The sequence below is a fragment of the Erythrolamprus reginae genome, chromosome Z (genome assembly GCF_031021105.1).
Source record: "Erythrolamprus reginae isolate rEryReg1 chromosome Z, rEryReg1.hap1, whole genome shotgun sequence".
NCBI lineage: Eukaryota > Metazoa > Chordata > Lepidosauria > Squamata > Dipsadidae > Erythrolamprus > Erythrolamprus reginae.
Genome location: NC_091963.1, coordinates 130,419,765 through 130,437,218, shown reverse-complemented (window position 1 = coordinate 130,437,218; position 17,454 = coordinate 130,419,765). Strand labels below are relative to the sequence as shown.

General features: G+C 40.2%; 1 protein-coding gene across 6 annotated transcripts in view; it reads left to right on the top strand.

Annotated features, from left to right (window-relative positions):
* Positions 1-17,454, top strand: part of PPP6R1 (protein phosphatase 6 regulatory subunit 1) — a 68,981-nt gene that overhangs the window by 21,054 nt on the left and 30,473 nt on the right. For all 6 annotated transcript variants that reach the window (XM_070730089.1, XM_070730086.1, XM_070730085.1 and 3 more), the window contains exons 2-10: positions 3,160-3,392; positions 6,548-6,734; positions 8,025-8,162; positions 9,040-9,105; positions 9,307-9,419; positions 13,917-14,030; positions 14,537-14,702; positions 15,321-15,473; positions 16,716-16,859. In XM_070730089.1, coding sequence (XP_070586190.1) covers positions 3,160-3,392; positions 6,548-6,734; positions 8,025-8,162; positions 9,040-9,105; positions 9,307-9,419; positions 13,917-14,030; positions 14,537-14,702; positions 15,321-15,473; positions 16,716-16,859 — 1,314 coding nt within the window. The remainder of the gene's footprint in view (positions 1-3,159; positions 3,393-6,547; positions 6,735-8,024; positions 8,163-9,039; positions 9,106-9,306; positions 9,420-13,916; positions 14,031-14,536; positions 14,703-15,320; positions 15,474-16,715; positions 16,860-17,454) is intronic.

The window sequence follows — 17,454 nt, the reverse complement described above, 5'->3', positions numbered from 1 at the left end:
CAATTTCCCTGGCTCCTTCCCTTTTGGCACGCGAACCAAAAAAAGTTCACCATCACTGCCTTAATTGACCCTAATTGGGAGCAGAATTTTAATCACTAATCAATGTGGTCATTAAGCAAATTACCATGTACCACATCCAATTTTAAGACAGAGTAGCTGTGGTTTTGCCTTCAAGGGCAATTCTATCTGCCCGTCCATCACTCGGGGGGGGGGACTTCTGACCTCCTCAGAGAGGGTCCGGAACTTGGCATCCTCCTCAATCCACAGCTGACCTTGGAACACCATCTTTCAGCTGTGGCAAGGGGAACGTTCGCTCAGGTTCACTTGGTGCACCAGTTGTGACTCTACCTGGACAGGGAGTCTCTACTCGCAGCCACTCATGCCTGTATCACCTCGAGGTTTGACTACTGCAATGCTCTACCTTTGAAGAGTATTCAAATGGGGCTACCTTTGAAGAGTGTTCAGAGACTGTGGGTAATACAAAACACAGCTGCGCAAGCAATCATGGGCCTTCACATGCCCATCACATGCTGCATTGGTTGCCAATTAGTCTCCAAACACAATTCAAAGTGTTGGTTATGACCTATAAAGCCCTATATGACATGGGAACATATTACCTAAGGGACTCTCTTGTGCCTCATACATCCCAGCGGCCGGTCAGGTCCCATAGAATCGGTCTTCTCCAGGTCCTGTCAGCCAGACAATGTCGGCTGACGGGACCTGGCAGGGCCCAGGGGAAGAGCCTTCTCTGGGGTCACCCCGACCCTTTGGAATGAACTCCCCCCTAGAGATTCATACTGCCCCCATTCTCCCTGCACACCTCTGCCGTCAGGCTTGGGGCCATTGAAATTTTGATATCTTGCCCTGCCCAATGGATGAACGTAGGATGTATGACATATGAATCTGTTTTGTTTTTAACTGGGTTTTTTAGAATGCAATTTTTATGTAGATTTCTAATATGTTATAAGCCCCCCTGAGTCTCAGGAAAAGAGCACCATAGAAATCGAATTAATAAATGAAGTTAAGGACTATTTGTATGTAAAATTGCTTTGCAAAACTGTTTGCTGTAATCTATAATCCATTATTGCCTAGATAATTTTTTTTAGTTGTATGTCAGCCATTTGCCTAGCTTGTATGTTTAGTTTAAGTTAAAGAAAAACTTTCTGTGGGTGTGGAATTCCTAAGCTTAGGCCCTGTAACGATCCGGTCTTTACTTTTTCCTTCATTCTTTCTCATTTCCTTCCCTTCCATGTTGGTAGTTTCTGAAAACTGCTCTGTTGTATTGCACAAGTCTTGTATAGAGGTTGCCTGGATACCAGATGAAAACTTCTGGCCTTTACAGTTGTGGTGGCAACAGGGTTGAAAAGGGAAGCGGGGCGTCACCAAGTTACTGTTTGTTTTTCTCTAGGTTTCTTTCCCTCTCTTAACCCACCTTAGCAGTACAGGGAACCTTTGCCTTTTTGAATTACAGTTGTAGCTAGGGAACCTTGCAAGCACAAATGTGATCTATCTCACTCACCAGAGTTTACCCAATGCAGGGGAGTGGGGGTGGAGAAGAGAGAGAAAGAAAAAGAAGACCTATGCCTTATAGGCAAATTCAATTGTACTGTTGTTCTGCCACATTTATTCTCAGCTTCTTGATTAAGCTTGCAGTTTGTATTGTGACCAAGCACCCGATTTTGTCATAAGCATGGTTTGAGAAGGGAGGGAAGTTGCCCAATCTACTCTGTCATGATGGATTGCAGTAATTCTACAGATAGAGGGACATGTCAAAAAAAGTGCTACGCAATAACAACAACAGCTAGGTTTTGAGTAGATTGATCAGTTCCTGACAATTTCAAGAATGAACTGGTTTCCCAGTGTGGTTTGGGAATAGTAGCTCTCAAAAATCACTGCTGCATGATTTATATACTCTTGCTTGTGGCTTTAAACATGTGAGTACAACTCTTCATATTTTAAGGCCCATATGAGATTGCTACCCCAGTCTATATATCTTCACACATGAACCATGCAGATATTCCACCTACCTTCAATACTGGAACCTCTGTAGATTCTCTTATAGAAAGATACCACATAAACAGCATCCTTCAGCAGAATCAAACTACATCAAGTACAAGAGGTACATTGTTGTATAAATTCCAGTGTATTTTGTGCACTAAATTCTAATTAGGAGCTGATTGTTTAGAACATATTGGAATTTTTGCTCCTGGAATCAATGCATCCCCTATAATCTCCTTAGGATAGTTATTATGTTGTGGTTAAGAGGGTTATGTTAGGATACATTTTAGAGCATTGAACTAGTAATTTGGGCAACTCGATTATGGAATAATTGGTGCAAATAACCATATAATTAATGTGTACAAGTAGCCTCCCCAGAATGATCAATCTCATTAAAGTAATTTCACATTGATTAGAAACTTGTATGCAAATTTCTGATAACAGCTTTCCAGACCAGTTCTACCTTACTTTACCAACATCCTTGTTAAAATGTTTAGATTACAACTTTCCAAAAGCTTGCCATTCCTTACATACATCCTGTTGATCCTCCTCCACCTACAGTAGCTTCATTTTAGTCTGCTGGAATGTTTTCATCACTTGATAGGGTTGCCTTCCTTCTTGTATAACTGGTGAGATTCCTTTTGCCATTTTAGATTGGTCTTTTTGTTTCATGTGTGGAATATATTAGTATTTAATCAAACGTGTTTGATGTTCCCTTATTAGGGTTTACTAAGTTTGTGAAACTCATAATTCCTAAAATTCTTATTATATACCTTCACACTATCACTGTGTAGTTCTAGATATGTTAATCATTTGTTTCATGTCTCAATTTTTTCTAAATAATTCTAAACTTTCCCCTTCTCACCCTTATAGTAAGCTCATAATCCCGCAATATTATTTAGTATTTTCAACTGTGGCCTTTTGTTGTTCCTCTTAGTCTGGGTCCATAATATGGTTTTTATACAGAAGGAACTTTATGCTTGGTCCTTTGTACAAATACTCTTTATAGCTGAAATAGCTGTTGTACAATTTTATGTGGAAAGACTTGTTTAGCATGGATGAAAATGTATGTAATTATAATTGAATGATTACAACGTGTATACACGTCTATCTACCCTTCTTTTAGTCACTGGGCTTTTGTTCTTTTCTCATTTTATTTAGGAAGCCATGTTCTGGAAGTTTGATCTCCACACAACTTCTCATATTGACACACTTTTAGAGCGTGGGAATGTGACCCTTTTTGAACTTTTGGATGAGGAAGATGTATTGCAGGAATGCAAGGTGGTCAACCGAAAGCTTGTAGACTTCCTGGTACAGCCGGAACATATGGAAGCTCTAGTTACCTGTGTGACCGAGGAGCCCCCTGGAGATGTGGATGAAAGAGTGCGCTACAAGTAAGTGGATCTTCAAACCTCAAGGAGACGTAATATTCAAAATGTCCAGAGCCAGGGAGAGTTCTGTGTCGGACTCAACTTTTCCAATTCTATTACAGAGAGTCATATTTTTGCACAAATACTTGGCTAATGGACATGAAGACAGGGAGGTAGTTACCGGTTTTTTAGTTGGTGTTGGTTTTTAAGGTTTTCCTAAGATCCTATGGTCTTTTAATGTATTGGCATGGTTAGGCAGTTCCAAGTAAAGCTGCCTTTTGCAATTGACTGATGGTAATTTGTCAGTGCTGATGGTGTTCAAGTGCTGCTCCAGTTATTCTGGGATTGTAGCCAAGGCAATTATTACAACCTATTACTGTTGGTACTATTTTTGCTTTCTTTTGCCACAGTCTCTCTACTTCTATTTTGTATTTTATTATTTTCTCTAGTTCTTTCTCTTCTATTCTGCTTTCTCTAGATACTGCTTTGTCCACGATCCAGATTTTTTTGTCTTATTTATCAACAATTATTAAGTTTGGTATGTTATATGGCAGGCACTAAGCTAATTCTAAAACCCAGAACAGTTTAATTTCTTCATTTTCTATTACTTTGTCTATTTTGTAATTCCCACCAATTCTTGCTTGCTAGACAAATGGTATTTCTTTCAAATATTCCAGTTTCTTGAGCTTCTTTGTAGAGGTGGCATTTGCTTTCTGTTGCAATTTTCTCAATTCTGACTTTGGTAACTCTCAATTTATGTCCACAATTGAGCCCAAAATTTCTGTTGCTGAGTGTGAGTGCTCCTTGTCCACCTCTGGTAATGTCAGATTCTGGGCCAGTGGGCTTGCCAGCTGATGCAGATAGTGAGAATGTGACCTGGAGCAACCTGAGGAACCACCAGAGGGGGCTGATATACCAATGGGGGAGTGGTCCCAGTCAGAGGATGAAGCAGACATTAGAGGGCATGACCCACTTTTAGATGCTAGATAGAGGAGAACTTACTGAGAAGACAACAAAATTTGTATGGTAAAAGAAAATAAGCTTGCAGCTTTATCTCTTGGGGATAAAAGCAAAGGGAAATTGGGGGTGGGGTTTCAATGTCATGGAAGCTGTGTTAGAGTTGGGGTGCTCCAAGATGCCCCTTTCAAAACCTGATTTCTGCCTTGTTAAAAACTGTTTGCCAGACACTGAATGACTGTTAGAAAATTGGTGAGCTGATTTTTCGCTTCTGTGTTACCTTCTCTTAGTTATCTTGTTTGAAATGCCATTAGGCCAAAGCTAGTGTTTTTCCCGGAACTTAATCTGATAACTTTGCGGCAAAGAAAAAATACTCCCTGAACACTTTAACCAACTGCATTTTGCAGAATGCTATGTATTCCAATAAATAGTGTGATTTAAAGCTAAAATTAGTGGGGTTTCATTGTGGTTTCACTCCGAAAGCCTGGGAACAAAGCACGAAGTGAGACATTTGTTAAATACGTTTTGCTCCAATTTACTATTTTTCTTGCCACAGTTGTTAAGTGAATCGATGCAGTTATTAAATTAGTAACACGATTGTTAAGTAAATCTGGCTTCCCCATTGACTTCGCTTGTCGGAAAGTCAGAAAAGATGATGATAGGACGCTGGGGACACTGCAATGATCATAAACATGAATCAGTAGTCGAGTATCAGAATTGTGATCACGTATCCATTGTCATGCTTCATATGCATGAAAAAATTATTTATTTATTTATTTGAGTTGAAAGGGACCTTGCAGGTCATCAAGTCCAACCCCCTGTTTAAGTAGGAAATCCTACAGCACCCCAGCCAAATGACAGTTTAATTTCCTCTTGAAAATGTCCAAAGTTGGGGAGTTCACAACCTCTGCTGGCAGGCTGTTCCACTGGTTGATCGCTCTGACTGTCAGGAAGTTCTAGGTTGAATCTCTCCTTGGTCAGCTTCCAACCATTGTTTCTTGTCTGACCCACTGGTGCCCTGGAAAACAGTGTGATCCCCTCCTCTCTGTGACAACCCCTCAAGTGCCTGTAGACTGCGATCGTCCCCCCTGGCGCTTCTTTTCTCTAGGCTACCGTAGAGAATATCATTAAATGATAATGTTACTTTTTTTTAGCGCTGTTATAAGTTCACACAGTCATTAAAAGAGCTGTTGTAGGTCTCGGACTACCTGTGCATGTTTTAAAGCTTAGTCTTGTGCAGTCAGAAATAGGCTTTGTATCTTTCTTCTGGAACCACTCTTCCCGGAGATCTGTACTGCCCACACTCTCCTCGCCTTCTGCAAGAGTCTAAAGCCTAATGAATCTAGTGCATGTTGTGTAAATTGTATTGACTAATTTTAATATTATTGGGGGTTTAGATTAAATTTTTTAAATTATTGGATTACGATGTTGTATTGTTTTTATATGTTGTGAGCCACCCCGAGTCCTCGGAGAGGGGCGGCATAGAAGTTCAATTAATGAAAGAAAGAAGAAAGAAAGAAAGAAAGAAAGAAGGAAGGAAGGAAGAGGCAATGAAGTTGAGGGAGGGGAGTGTAGGAACAGATTGAAGAATAGGAGTTGAAAATAGGTGCAAAATAAGATATTGGTTTATGAAAAATTGAAAATGTATATGTATGTCATTGATATATTTTAAGGCATATTGTATATTATTATAAAGATGGAGTTTGTGGAGGAAAATAAAAATAAAAACTTTGGGGAAAAAAGAACTGGGAGCATCATTAGCACCATCTTGGGCTGGAATGAAACTTATTTGGAGCAAGTAGAGTAAGGAAAAAAAGCCTGCAAAGACTTAGGGCTGGAAAAACATTCTTCAGAGAGAGTAACAATGAAAAAGCCTGCAAGGTAAGAGCTGGGAAGATTGTTAGTGCCTAGTTAGGGCTTGGGGAAAAAAGCTTTGAAAAAAGCTACATTCAGAGTATAAGATGCATCCAAATTTTCAGCCTCTTAGGGCAGAAAAGGGTGCATCTTATACTCCGAAAAATACAGTTGTATGGAATTTACCTTAGAAAAGAATGTAAATTAGAAACAGAGAACCTCAGTTTCTGAATAGATTATGTTAATATTGTACGGTGCAGATCATTTGTCTTCATCTACATCATCTTCAATCAGTAGTTAAACTTAGGAGAAATATTTGTGCAGCAAGGTTTGGTCTAAATCTGCTTTTAAAAACCTCCCTTTTTTAGATATCCAAGTGTTTCTTGTGAGATCTTGACATCCGATGTCACACAGATAAATGATGCATTGGGTGAGGATGAATCTCTCCTGCGACGTCTCTATGGCTTCCTTCAGACTGGTGGAATCCTCAACCCTCTGTTGGCCAGCTTCTTCAGCAAGGTTATGGGGATTCTTATCAACCGTAAAACTGATCAGGTAATGTCTTAAAGGCCTTCTGTATCACTACATAAAGAAATACAACTTAATCATAATTGATAAGTCCCTTCATCACTAATCATATGAAGTTTGTTTATAGTTTGTTTGTTCATTCATACACAAAGGCAAAAACTCCATTGAAGTAGTATCATTTCATGGTGACTTAAGGGGAACGTTCATCTAGCTTTCTTGACACAGTATGGAAGCAGTTTGTTATTGCCTTCTTCCAGGATACACTTTTCTTGGACTGGTTGAGTTCTTCTTGTGTTCTCCTTTCAAATACTAACCAGGTTACAGTGAGTTGGCTTTTCAAGTTCATTGAAGGTCAATTTGGGGGAGCTACATAGCAAAGCTGGTATAGCAATACTAATAGCACTTAGACTTATATACCGCTTAACAGCATTCTCTAAGCGGTTTACAGAGTCAACATATGGTCCCCTGACAATTTTGGCCCTCATTTTACCCATTTTGGAAGGATGGAAGGCTGAATCAATCTTGAGCCTGGTGAGATTTGAACTGCTAAATTGCAGGCAGCCAACAGTTTGCAGGAGTAACCTGCAGTACTGCACTCCACCACTGCACCACCATGGCTCATGATGTCACAGAGAGCTTTGAAAATATCTTGTAGAAGAGACCTAGAATATAGTTTGTCATGAATTTATTAAACCAATTATTTAATGGATCTTCAGTAGTGTAAATATAACATCCTAAAACATTAATTATAAAGTAAAAATAAGATAATACATTTTAATAATAAATATTTTTATTGAAAATAATTATTGGATTATCAAATGGGCAAGTTTCTTAAAGCATATGATTGTCTAACTTGTAAAATTAAGTAATGTTTCAAAATGGAGATTCTCTGTAATCTAGCTGCTGTGGTATTTGTTTTCTCCTGCCCATCCCTTAAGGAAGTATATCCCGTTTATCTTTATAACATTTCTGTAACATGCTAAGTTAAACAGCGGTGACTCATTTGAACTTCATGGCTGAGTAGGAATTTGAACCTGAGGATACCTAATCACAGTTATATGCTTTAACCATTATACTGCCTAAGGATTGCAAAAATATGGACTTCATCATTAGGCTGATCTGCAGTATGGACTGTTCCTGTGCAGGATTGTTAAAAAATCAACTAAAGACTCGGCTATATGTAATATACATTTTCTTTCTCTGATGGGGGAATTGACTATTCTACTCCCATATTGATAGAAATTTGTAGGGCCATTTGTTTCCAGAGTGGCTTTCCCTCACTTTCCCTCAACCCTAATTTGTTTGGTTTTTTTCCAGATAGTTGCCTTCTTGCGTAAGAAGGATGATTTTGTCAACTTGCTGCTACATCACATTGGTACCTCAGCCATCATGGACCTCCTGCTGCGACTCCTAACCTGTGTAGAGCAGTCACAGCTCAGGCAAGATGTATTCAATGTAAGCATCCAACTGTAGGCATTCTTGTCTACTTTTTTTTTTGCTTCCTTGGAAGAGCAAGCAATATAGTTTTCTACAGGTGAAACTTGAAAAATTAAAATATCGTGCAAAAGTTCATTTATTTCAGTAATGCAACTTAAAAGGTGAAATGAGAGACTCATTACATGCAAGGCAAGATAGTTCAAGGTAGTGATTTGTCTTAATTGTGACGATTATAGGGTGCAGCTCATGAAAACCCCAAATCCACATTTAAGAATTTTTTTCTGGGATTAATATACCACCATAATGTACATTTCTCCAATTCTTTGCTATTTTTATGAGTCATGCACACATGTACAGAAATATACAGCAAATAGCATATATCATCTCTGTTTGCTGTTTGACAAATTGCTGGGAGGCAAAGGCCTTTTTTTCTTTGTTTTCGTCCCGTAAAACTAAGGCGCATTTTATACTCTGGTGCGTCTTATACTCCAAGAAACATGGTGGATTAAATGGATTATTATAGGTATCATAGAGTTCTGCTGCATCTTTGCCAAACAAGAACCATTTCCTGCCCATCAAGGATTAGGGAGAAAAGCTTTAAAGTCAGTGAATACTTTGTAACCTATTTATCTAGAATAATCACCACTTGAATCTTCTGAAATATTGATGATTATTTTTTACATGTATATTCCATTTCTTTTGATCCTTTTCATTGCTCAAATTTTATTATGAGGTTGGTTTTTTAAATTGTTACACCAGTAAATATACCTTTGGGGAAAGGGTGAAGTATCATTAGAATTGCATTTATCCGTGAATAAATTTCAATGTATAAGTGGGGTGGAACAGAAACATCTTTTTTTAATCTTAACCATTCTTTTGTTTTCATCATCCAAAGTGGCTTAATGAGGAGAAAATTGTACAGAGGCTCATTGAGATGATTCACCCTTCAAAAGATGACAATGTAAGTAGCAATTACAACTACAGAAATACTTGTTGTATATAAATTGTGTGTAGTGTTCATCATGCCATTGAATTGTTTTCTACTGGCTGATAACAATAGATGAAAACTGAAACAAGCAATTACTTCACTGTATTTCTGGTATATTGAGGAGCTTTTCCAGATCTTTGTGAGGCTTCTTTTTTTCTTGTTCCCTCTTCCCAGCAACATTCCAATGCTTCACAGTCTTTGTGTGACATTATCCGGCTGAGCCGTGAACAGATGATCCAAATCCAGGATAGTCCTGAGCCGGACCAGTTATTGGCCACGCTTGAGAAGTGAGTGCTAAGCACCAGCAGCAGGGAACAAAACAGGCACCATTGCCCTTAGGTTAGAAATAAGTGTCACTCTCTAATGCTGCAGTGAATTTGAAAGAAGAAATGCCTGTTTATCAAAATTCACCTCTTTTTAAATATGACTGCTATCTATATACTACTAAAGCTCTAGTTGTGACCATTAATTGAGTGAAATGATGCATCATAGGACAACAGCTTTTGAACCAGTGTACCTGAGATAGGCTAATGTACAGAGCATGTCCAAAATCCTGGACCCCTGACATTCAAGAGAATGTAATTTGGGAAAGTTGTAGCTGTAATTTGGGAAAGTTGTGCTGCTACTGAGATAATATGATCTTCATTTTTAACATTTTTTGTCAGTTTCCCAGCCAATCTCACAATCCCTTCTTCCCCCACCCAGCAGCAGTCATTTATCTGCTTGCTGGGAGGGGAAGGGAAGATTTCCTGTGTTCCCTGCCACATTGCTACAAGGAAACTTAATGGAGAAGCCAGGAGGAAGTTGCTTCTGCTCTTGCTTCTGTTTTGCCCATCATTCTATTTCTCTGTTTGGGTAAGGAAATATCTCTGAAATGATTACCCAATAGGGCACAGGTTGCCCAGTTTCAATTATAACTGAAAGAGGGAACCTGTATTCAGTGGTATACAGTACATCCTTTTTTGAGCTCAAACCTATATCGAGACTGAGCAATCAATTTTATCTTTCATTGTGTTGCCAGGACTGGAATCGCAAAAGTGAACTGAGTTACCTAACTAAATTTGTTTTAATGTATTCCATTAAATATAGTTAATATGATTATTTCCCCTGCATTAAAATCTTCTCCCGTCTGTCACATTAACACTTTTAGCTGATTGGCAACTGTAGAAGGATTCTGGGAATTATACAGAAGGCTTTAAAAAAAAAACCCACATGTTGTATATTTAGCTTTGAACTAACTCAGAGTGTACAATTACCATTGTATTTGTCTAATGAAAACTCAGTGGTGGCATTTTACTCAGCCAGTGTCTTTTCTTAATGAAAAGCTCCCAGCTTTGTTTCTGACTCTACATGCTCCTGTTGTAAAAATGCCTCTATTGGTAATTGGTATTGAAATATAACATATCTTGGTCTTAGGCCACCAGGCCCCAACCTTTTGGGCACCAAGGGCTGGTTCCGTGGAGAAAGGTTTTTCCACGGACCGGGATGGGGGCATGGTTTCCTGTTCTGCCTGCATCCCACAGATGGGGCTCCACTTGTTTCTGGCATGCCACAGACCAGTGCTGATCCATGGACCAGGGGTTGGGCACCCCTGCTTAGACTGACAGACCTCTGCAGTTGGGTTGCATGTTTGGCTGTTAATATTATTCGAGATCTCTCCATAAGGTTCTTGGTTTCTTTAAAATAGTTAAAAACACTCCTCTTCTTCTGAAATAATAAGGCAAGCTATATACAGTGATCTCTCGGTTAGCGCGGGGGTTACGTTCCAAGACCTCCCGCGCTAACCGATTTCCGCGTTGTACTAGATGCGGAAGTAAAAACCACCATCTGCGCATGTGCGCCATTTTTTTCATGGCCGCACATGCGCAGATGGTGGAGTTTGCGTGTGGGCGGCGGGGAAGACCAAGGGAAGATTCCTTCAGCCGCCCAACAGCTGATCTGCTCCGCAGCGTGGAAGCAGCGAGGAGCCGAAGATGGGGTAAAGGCAAAGGGGAAACCCCATCTTCGGCTCCTCGCTGCTGCCGCGCTGCGGAGCGGATCAGGTGTTGGGCGGCTGAAGGAACCTTCCCTTGGTCTTCCTGCCGCCCAGGCAAAGGGGAAACTCCAAGATCGCTTGCCGCTTGCCGCTTTGCAGCTTGGAGCCTTGCTTCGCCTCCTTCGCTGCAATAGGCAAGCGGCAAGCGGCAAGCGATCTTGAGAAAGAGAGAGAAAGGAGGGCGACTTGCCAGTCCACGCCCCCCTGGATGAACAGCCTCGCATGGCCCCAGCGCCGGGCTCCGCTGTTGCCTCCGCCCCCATTCGGCTCTGCAGCTGAGAGGCCTTCCCGGCAGAGCCCTCCCCAACAGCTCCCGCTGCCAGCGCAAAAAAGAAAAGAAAAAGAAATCCCCAAAAGAGGCAGGCACAAAGCGGGGGCACAAGGGGAGCTGCCCGGCAGAGGTTGCTTTTTTTCTTCTCGTGGGCAAGTGGAGGGGGGGAGAGAGAAGGGAGGAAGAGAGTGTGAGAGAGGAAGAAAGAGAGAGAGAAATGATAGAAAAAAGGGGAGAAAAAAGAGAAATGAGAAAATGATTGAAGCATAGTGACAGGAAAGAAAGAGAAAGAGACAGAGAAGTGACTCTTGGTGATGACGTATGACGTCATCGGGTGGGAAAAACCGTGGTATAGCAAAAAAACCGTGGAGTATTTTTTAATTAATATTTTTTGAAAAACCGCATTGCAGCGTTTCGCACTAATCGAGACCGTGCTAATCGAGGGATCACTGTAGAACAATTGAATATCAACAGCAGGCAGAAATAGTCAAAATTGCCTGAAAAAATCAGATGTAACAAATTTAATAAATACTGTAGGTTTAAAAATAGTTAATGGATTTTGAAATTGTTTTGGTGGCAAAAAGAAGATAATGGTGCTAGTTCAATCTTCATCAGTAAGATGTTTTGACAGAAATTTTGTCACATAATACACTGAGAAGTTGCTTGAAGAAACTTCCTCCTGCTATTAAAGTTTGAAATTAAATGTTCACAGTCATTCTGCAGGGCTTGTATAGCTGACCACCTCCCCACCCCCATAATGGAAGATAATAAAATTCTTTATTGGCCAAATGTGATTGGAAACACAAGGAATTTGTCTTGGTGCATGATCTCAGTGTACATAAAAGATGCATTTGTCAAGAATTGTAAGGTACAACACTTAATGATAGTAATGAAGGTCAAATAAGCATTCAGGAAATAATATTAATAAAAATCTTAAGAACGCAAGCAACAATTATTATTTACAAGTTACAAAAATGATTTGCTGTTTTATATTTCTTAATGAAAAAAAAACATTAACAACATTACAGAGCTAGACTTCACAGCCTATATGGCTCTTTACTGGCCACAATCCAAAGAGGGAATAATATTAGGCTAGTGTTGCCAACTCTTTTTTGGTTGTGTGTCAAAAAGCAGGGGGTGGGGCATGCACATGCACGCCCACACCCATAATTCCATGCCCCCTCTCCCCACATGCATATGTGACCCACCTCTGCTTCCCAGCATGTGATGGCACACTCATTTTCCGTTCTCTGCAGGCTTCAGAGCCTTTCTAGGAGCTCGGAAAGGGTGAAAATGCCCCTCTCCCCCACACCAGAGGCCCTCCAAAGACAGAAAATGGCCCATTTGCCATGTTCCAGGTGAACTGGAAGGCCCATTTTTTTTGCTCTTCCCAAGCTCCAGAGCCTTTCTAGGAGCCTGGAGAGGGTGGAAATGCCACACACACACACACACATACACACACAATAAGACCAGAAATGGCCTGTTTCAAGTTTGAAAACAGGCCATTTCTGGCCTAGGAGGACCTCTGAGGTGGGCTAGGGAAAGCCATTTTTGCCCTCCCCAAGCTTTTAGAAAGGCTCTAAAGCCTGGGAAAGCAAAAACTGGAACTTCCAATTCAACCGGAAGTTGCCAAATGGAATGTTTCCAGCCTCCGGAGGACTTCCAGGACACTCGGGAAGGCCGTTTTTGTCCTCCTCAGGCTTCTTTGCTCTCCTTAGAGAGAGCAAAAAACGGGCTTTCCTTACCCCCTGTAGAGATTGAAAACAAGCTGTTTCCTGACTCCCAGTGGGCCCAAATCAGCTGGCGTGCGGCAGACATGAGCCCACCTAAATGGCTTCATGTGCCACAGGTTCGCTATCATGGGACTAGGCTATAGAAACTGATCAGGCCAAGACAAAAACTAGATTTGAAGTTGCTAATTTTCACAAATTATGTTCAGTTAATTAGATTCATTCCCCAATATTTAAAATTGTTAGATTAGTGGCAAGACACAACAAAGTTTTTATTACAGGGCAGGAATTGAACCTTCTGGCTTTTTAGCCTTTTGAGCATATCTTGGAGAGAGAGCACAAAGGAGGAGAGATAAACACCAGTTACCAGGAATATCATCTGACAGGATCATTGAGCCCTTTTCCATTTGATGTTTCTTTTTCTTAGAGTCACACTCAAGTGTAAAGCTTCTGCACAGAATATTATTTCAGAATCTTAGAGCTCAGAAGGGTTTCACACCTTAAGTGTGAAAATTGATGTTGCTACATAGTTCAGAATCAAGAGCAAGGATTACCACATGCTACTAGTAAACATTGTTTCTCTTGAGCTTCCTCTATTTTGTTCAATTCCTAAGTTTAAAAAAAAAACTCGTAATTTTGCATGGTTTGCCTAAACATTGTGGCATATGCGAAGATGAAAAATATGATAGCCAAATGTTAAGATCATGGGACAGTTTAGTAAAAACAATTTCCATTCCCCTGCATCTAGACAGGAGACAATTGATCAGCTGCTAAGCAATATGCTGGATGGAGAACAGAGTGAATCTGTTATAGTCAATGGGATCCAGGTCTTGCTGACCCTGCTAGAACCACGGAGACCCAGGTATGTAGTAAATGAGGGCTGTGAGAGCAAAATATTTGTTTCATTTAAAAGAGCAATATAGAGCCAAAACACTTAGGTAGAAATATATGACATATATTCCTCAACAAGTTTATATAGTTGGTAGCAATATTATATCCTGATGGTCATGTTTTTCCTTTTAAAAATTATTAATAATTAATGTCCTATTAGCAAAAATCCTCAGACAATACCTTACGAAAGCTATAGTAACTGGAATAGGGCTCTGCAAACAACCACGACTTTGGAAACTCTCACTGATCTGTTTGTTTCTTTGCTGTGCAGTTCTTGTTCATAACATCTGTAACTCCCACCACATAAGTTAGGGCTTTGGCTGTTCCAGTGTTTTTCCTTCAAAGCGATTCTTGAACAGGAGCGCAAAATAGTTCCCTTGGTACATTTGCATCAAAGAGTTTACATTTCCTTAGCAAGAAAGATGGACAGTGATGGTGTATCACTGTAATGTGTGCATCCTTTGATCTTCCATGCAGGAGCGAGTTGGGTGGCATAGGGGGCTTTTATTGCAATATGGAGGGGCAGATGGAGATGACTGCTCCCAACTGTGAAGTGGCTTCCAGCCAGGCCAGTTTGGGCACTCTGCATGCCATCAAACAGCGTTTCAGGGAGCTTCACCGGCTGCTCCTCGATCCACCAAAGGTTAGTAGGAATCATGCCCATGAGTGTGTATAGGCAAGGTTAGAGTAACAATTGAAACAGCAGGGAAGGAAGTAGCAGTGCTACTGGCATTTTAAGTGTGCCAGAACATTGGTTGCAGAAGGATTCGCCTGTCTCCCTCATAGAACCTTCAGTGTGTTGCCATAGAAAAGGACTACAACAATCCAAAGGTTGGGGAGTTTAGCTTTATGAAGACATTTGAGAATAGCTGCTTAGGAATTAGTAATGAGTAAGTTAAGCACTTGCTGAACTTAACATATGAAAGAACATATGGCCAAGCAATGAAGAATGCTGGAAATGAATTTTGTAGCTTAAAAAAACCCTATGTATGTTCTTAAGGAAGAATTATTATCTTGGAAATAAGAAAAAATGTTGGAATGTACCCATAGTAGTGGAGCTGGAATTCTTTAAATATGGTGGAGCAAGATTTTAAATTGTGCAAGGCCTTCTATTTTACCTCTTAATTGCTTATGCCTATTTGTGCCAAGAGAAAAAAAATTAGCCTCACCCGCTCAAGCTTTTGAATATTAGTGGTTCGGAGTAGGCGACTCTACGTGATATATTCTTTTGGGTTTTTTAAATGTACATTTCCTCTAACAGAAAGAAGCCCTGCAGACTACCTGGGGGATCCTGGACCCTCCTTTAGGAAACACGCGTCTGCATGTAGTGAAGCTGCTGGCCAGCTCATTGGGTACAAAGAACACAGCACTTCAGGATGAGATCATTGAACTTGGGGCCCTTGACACTATGTTGGTGAGTATCAGCACTGCCTCTTATTTGCTGGGATTTCTGGCTGAATATTGTTGGTTCATTCATCAATACCCAAGGGACCAACTGGGCCTTCAAGGATTCCCTTAAAGTAATCAAGATCCAAGTCTTTCAGGATTTGGGGGCAAATGGGGCACCTGTCGTTCCACAGGGCAGACACAGCAAGAGAGAAGTTGCTAATTCTCTGGATGCTACAAAATGGTGGTGTTTAATAAATAGAACATAGAATGTGTGTTCACCCTTCTGATATAATGGAGGAGATAGAAATAGATAGTATTTCAACAATGCTGGACCTGTGCGGAGAGAACTAGAGCTTTGACTTCATTGCAGCAATCCAAATGAAAGTTCGCCAAGGCATGAGTATCCAAGGGCAGACCTTCCCAATCCAGGATCATGTGCAACTGATGCATAAGATGGATTCATGGAAAGAGCCTCTTAGCTACAAGTGTCATGTGGCTGGATTTTTTAAAAATGCATTTTTAAAAAACATACAGCATCAGAAGCATATTATTTAAAAATAGTTGTAATATACACCCATCCAACAGATTAATTATTAAATATATTGCCTAAGAGAGAGAGAGAGGGATTGATTGATCTAGTTGTTAAGGTGTGGCCCAGGAATCAGGAGTCAGTGAGTTCTAGTTTTTAGGCATGAGAAACCACCTGGGTGACTGGGCACACACACAGAGAGAGAGAGAGAGAGAGAGAGAGAGAGCAACTCATCTCATAGGATTGTTTTTATGGGAAAAACAGGAGGAAGCAAGAATATTGGTATGTTTCCCACCTTGAGTTGTATATGAAAAAAGAACTATGGTTTTAAAAAAATCTTTAAAAAGCCAAACCAAAATAGCCACCTAACATTAATATAAATTTCCAAAATGTATGTTTGATTTTTTTTTTAAGAATCAAATTATGCATAGATTTGTCTATTACGTTTCTGATATAGCTACATAATTAGTTATATTTCAGGAGCTGCCTGCATTAAAACTAAGAGCATCTCAAGTTTTTTTGAACTGCTACATTTGTCTGGTCCATATTTAGTATCCATTTTACAAGATATTTAAAATGTCATCATGACTCAATAAAAATACAAACCACTGAACACATAACATCTATTGCCAGTGATCCATGTCTAAGAGAATAACTGATGCTACAATAATTGGCCGCATTGGTTGAAAAGCATAAGTTAAAAACCTGCTATTCTATTCTTTTGCCTCTCACCGTCAGGATCTCTATTTCAAGTATACCTACAACAACTTCTTGCACGCCCAGATAGAGGCCTGCCTTAGCAACATTTTCAGCCCCCACGTTGGAGATGAAACAATAGAGAATCACTCGGAGCCCCACCCAGAGAGTCCAGTCATCCAACATGTAAGTTTTGGGGGGGGGGTCTGTGGTTCAAGGTCCTTCTGTATCATTGATGAGAGAAGCAGTACTCTCCTTTGGTCCTGAATCCTGATGTTTAGAAATTGAAAAGAGATAAATTGAAGGATAGGGTAATCTCATGGACTCTGAAATGAACCATATACAGTGTATAAAGGTGGGTGAGACAACTTTGAATAATAACAAGAAGAGGGGGGTTGTGCTGTCTGGTGCTGTCTTAGGTTGGTTCTTTTCTTGTAGAGGCTTCATTCCCCAACTAGATAATATCATCAGTGATGCAAACCTCACCTCCTTCTAGCACTGATGATGTTACCTAGTTGGGTAATGAAACATCTGCAAGAAAACAACCAAGTTCAGACAGCACCAAAGGCACCACAGTTCAAATATGAGCTGCAAATATTCTCTTCTATTTTAGAAGTGAATGCCTAGCTTATTAAGCTGAAAGAAGTATCTAAGGAAGTGGTTAACAACTGTTCTCAGGAGTCTTCCTTTTTGTCCTTGGGCAGAAACCATCACCACCGCTCTCAGCTTAGAGTTTTGCGTTCAACTGATGAGCACTAGAAACTTTTTAAAATAGCCGTAT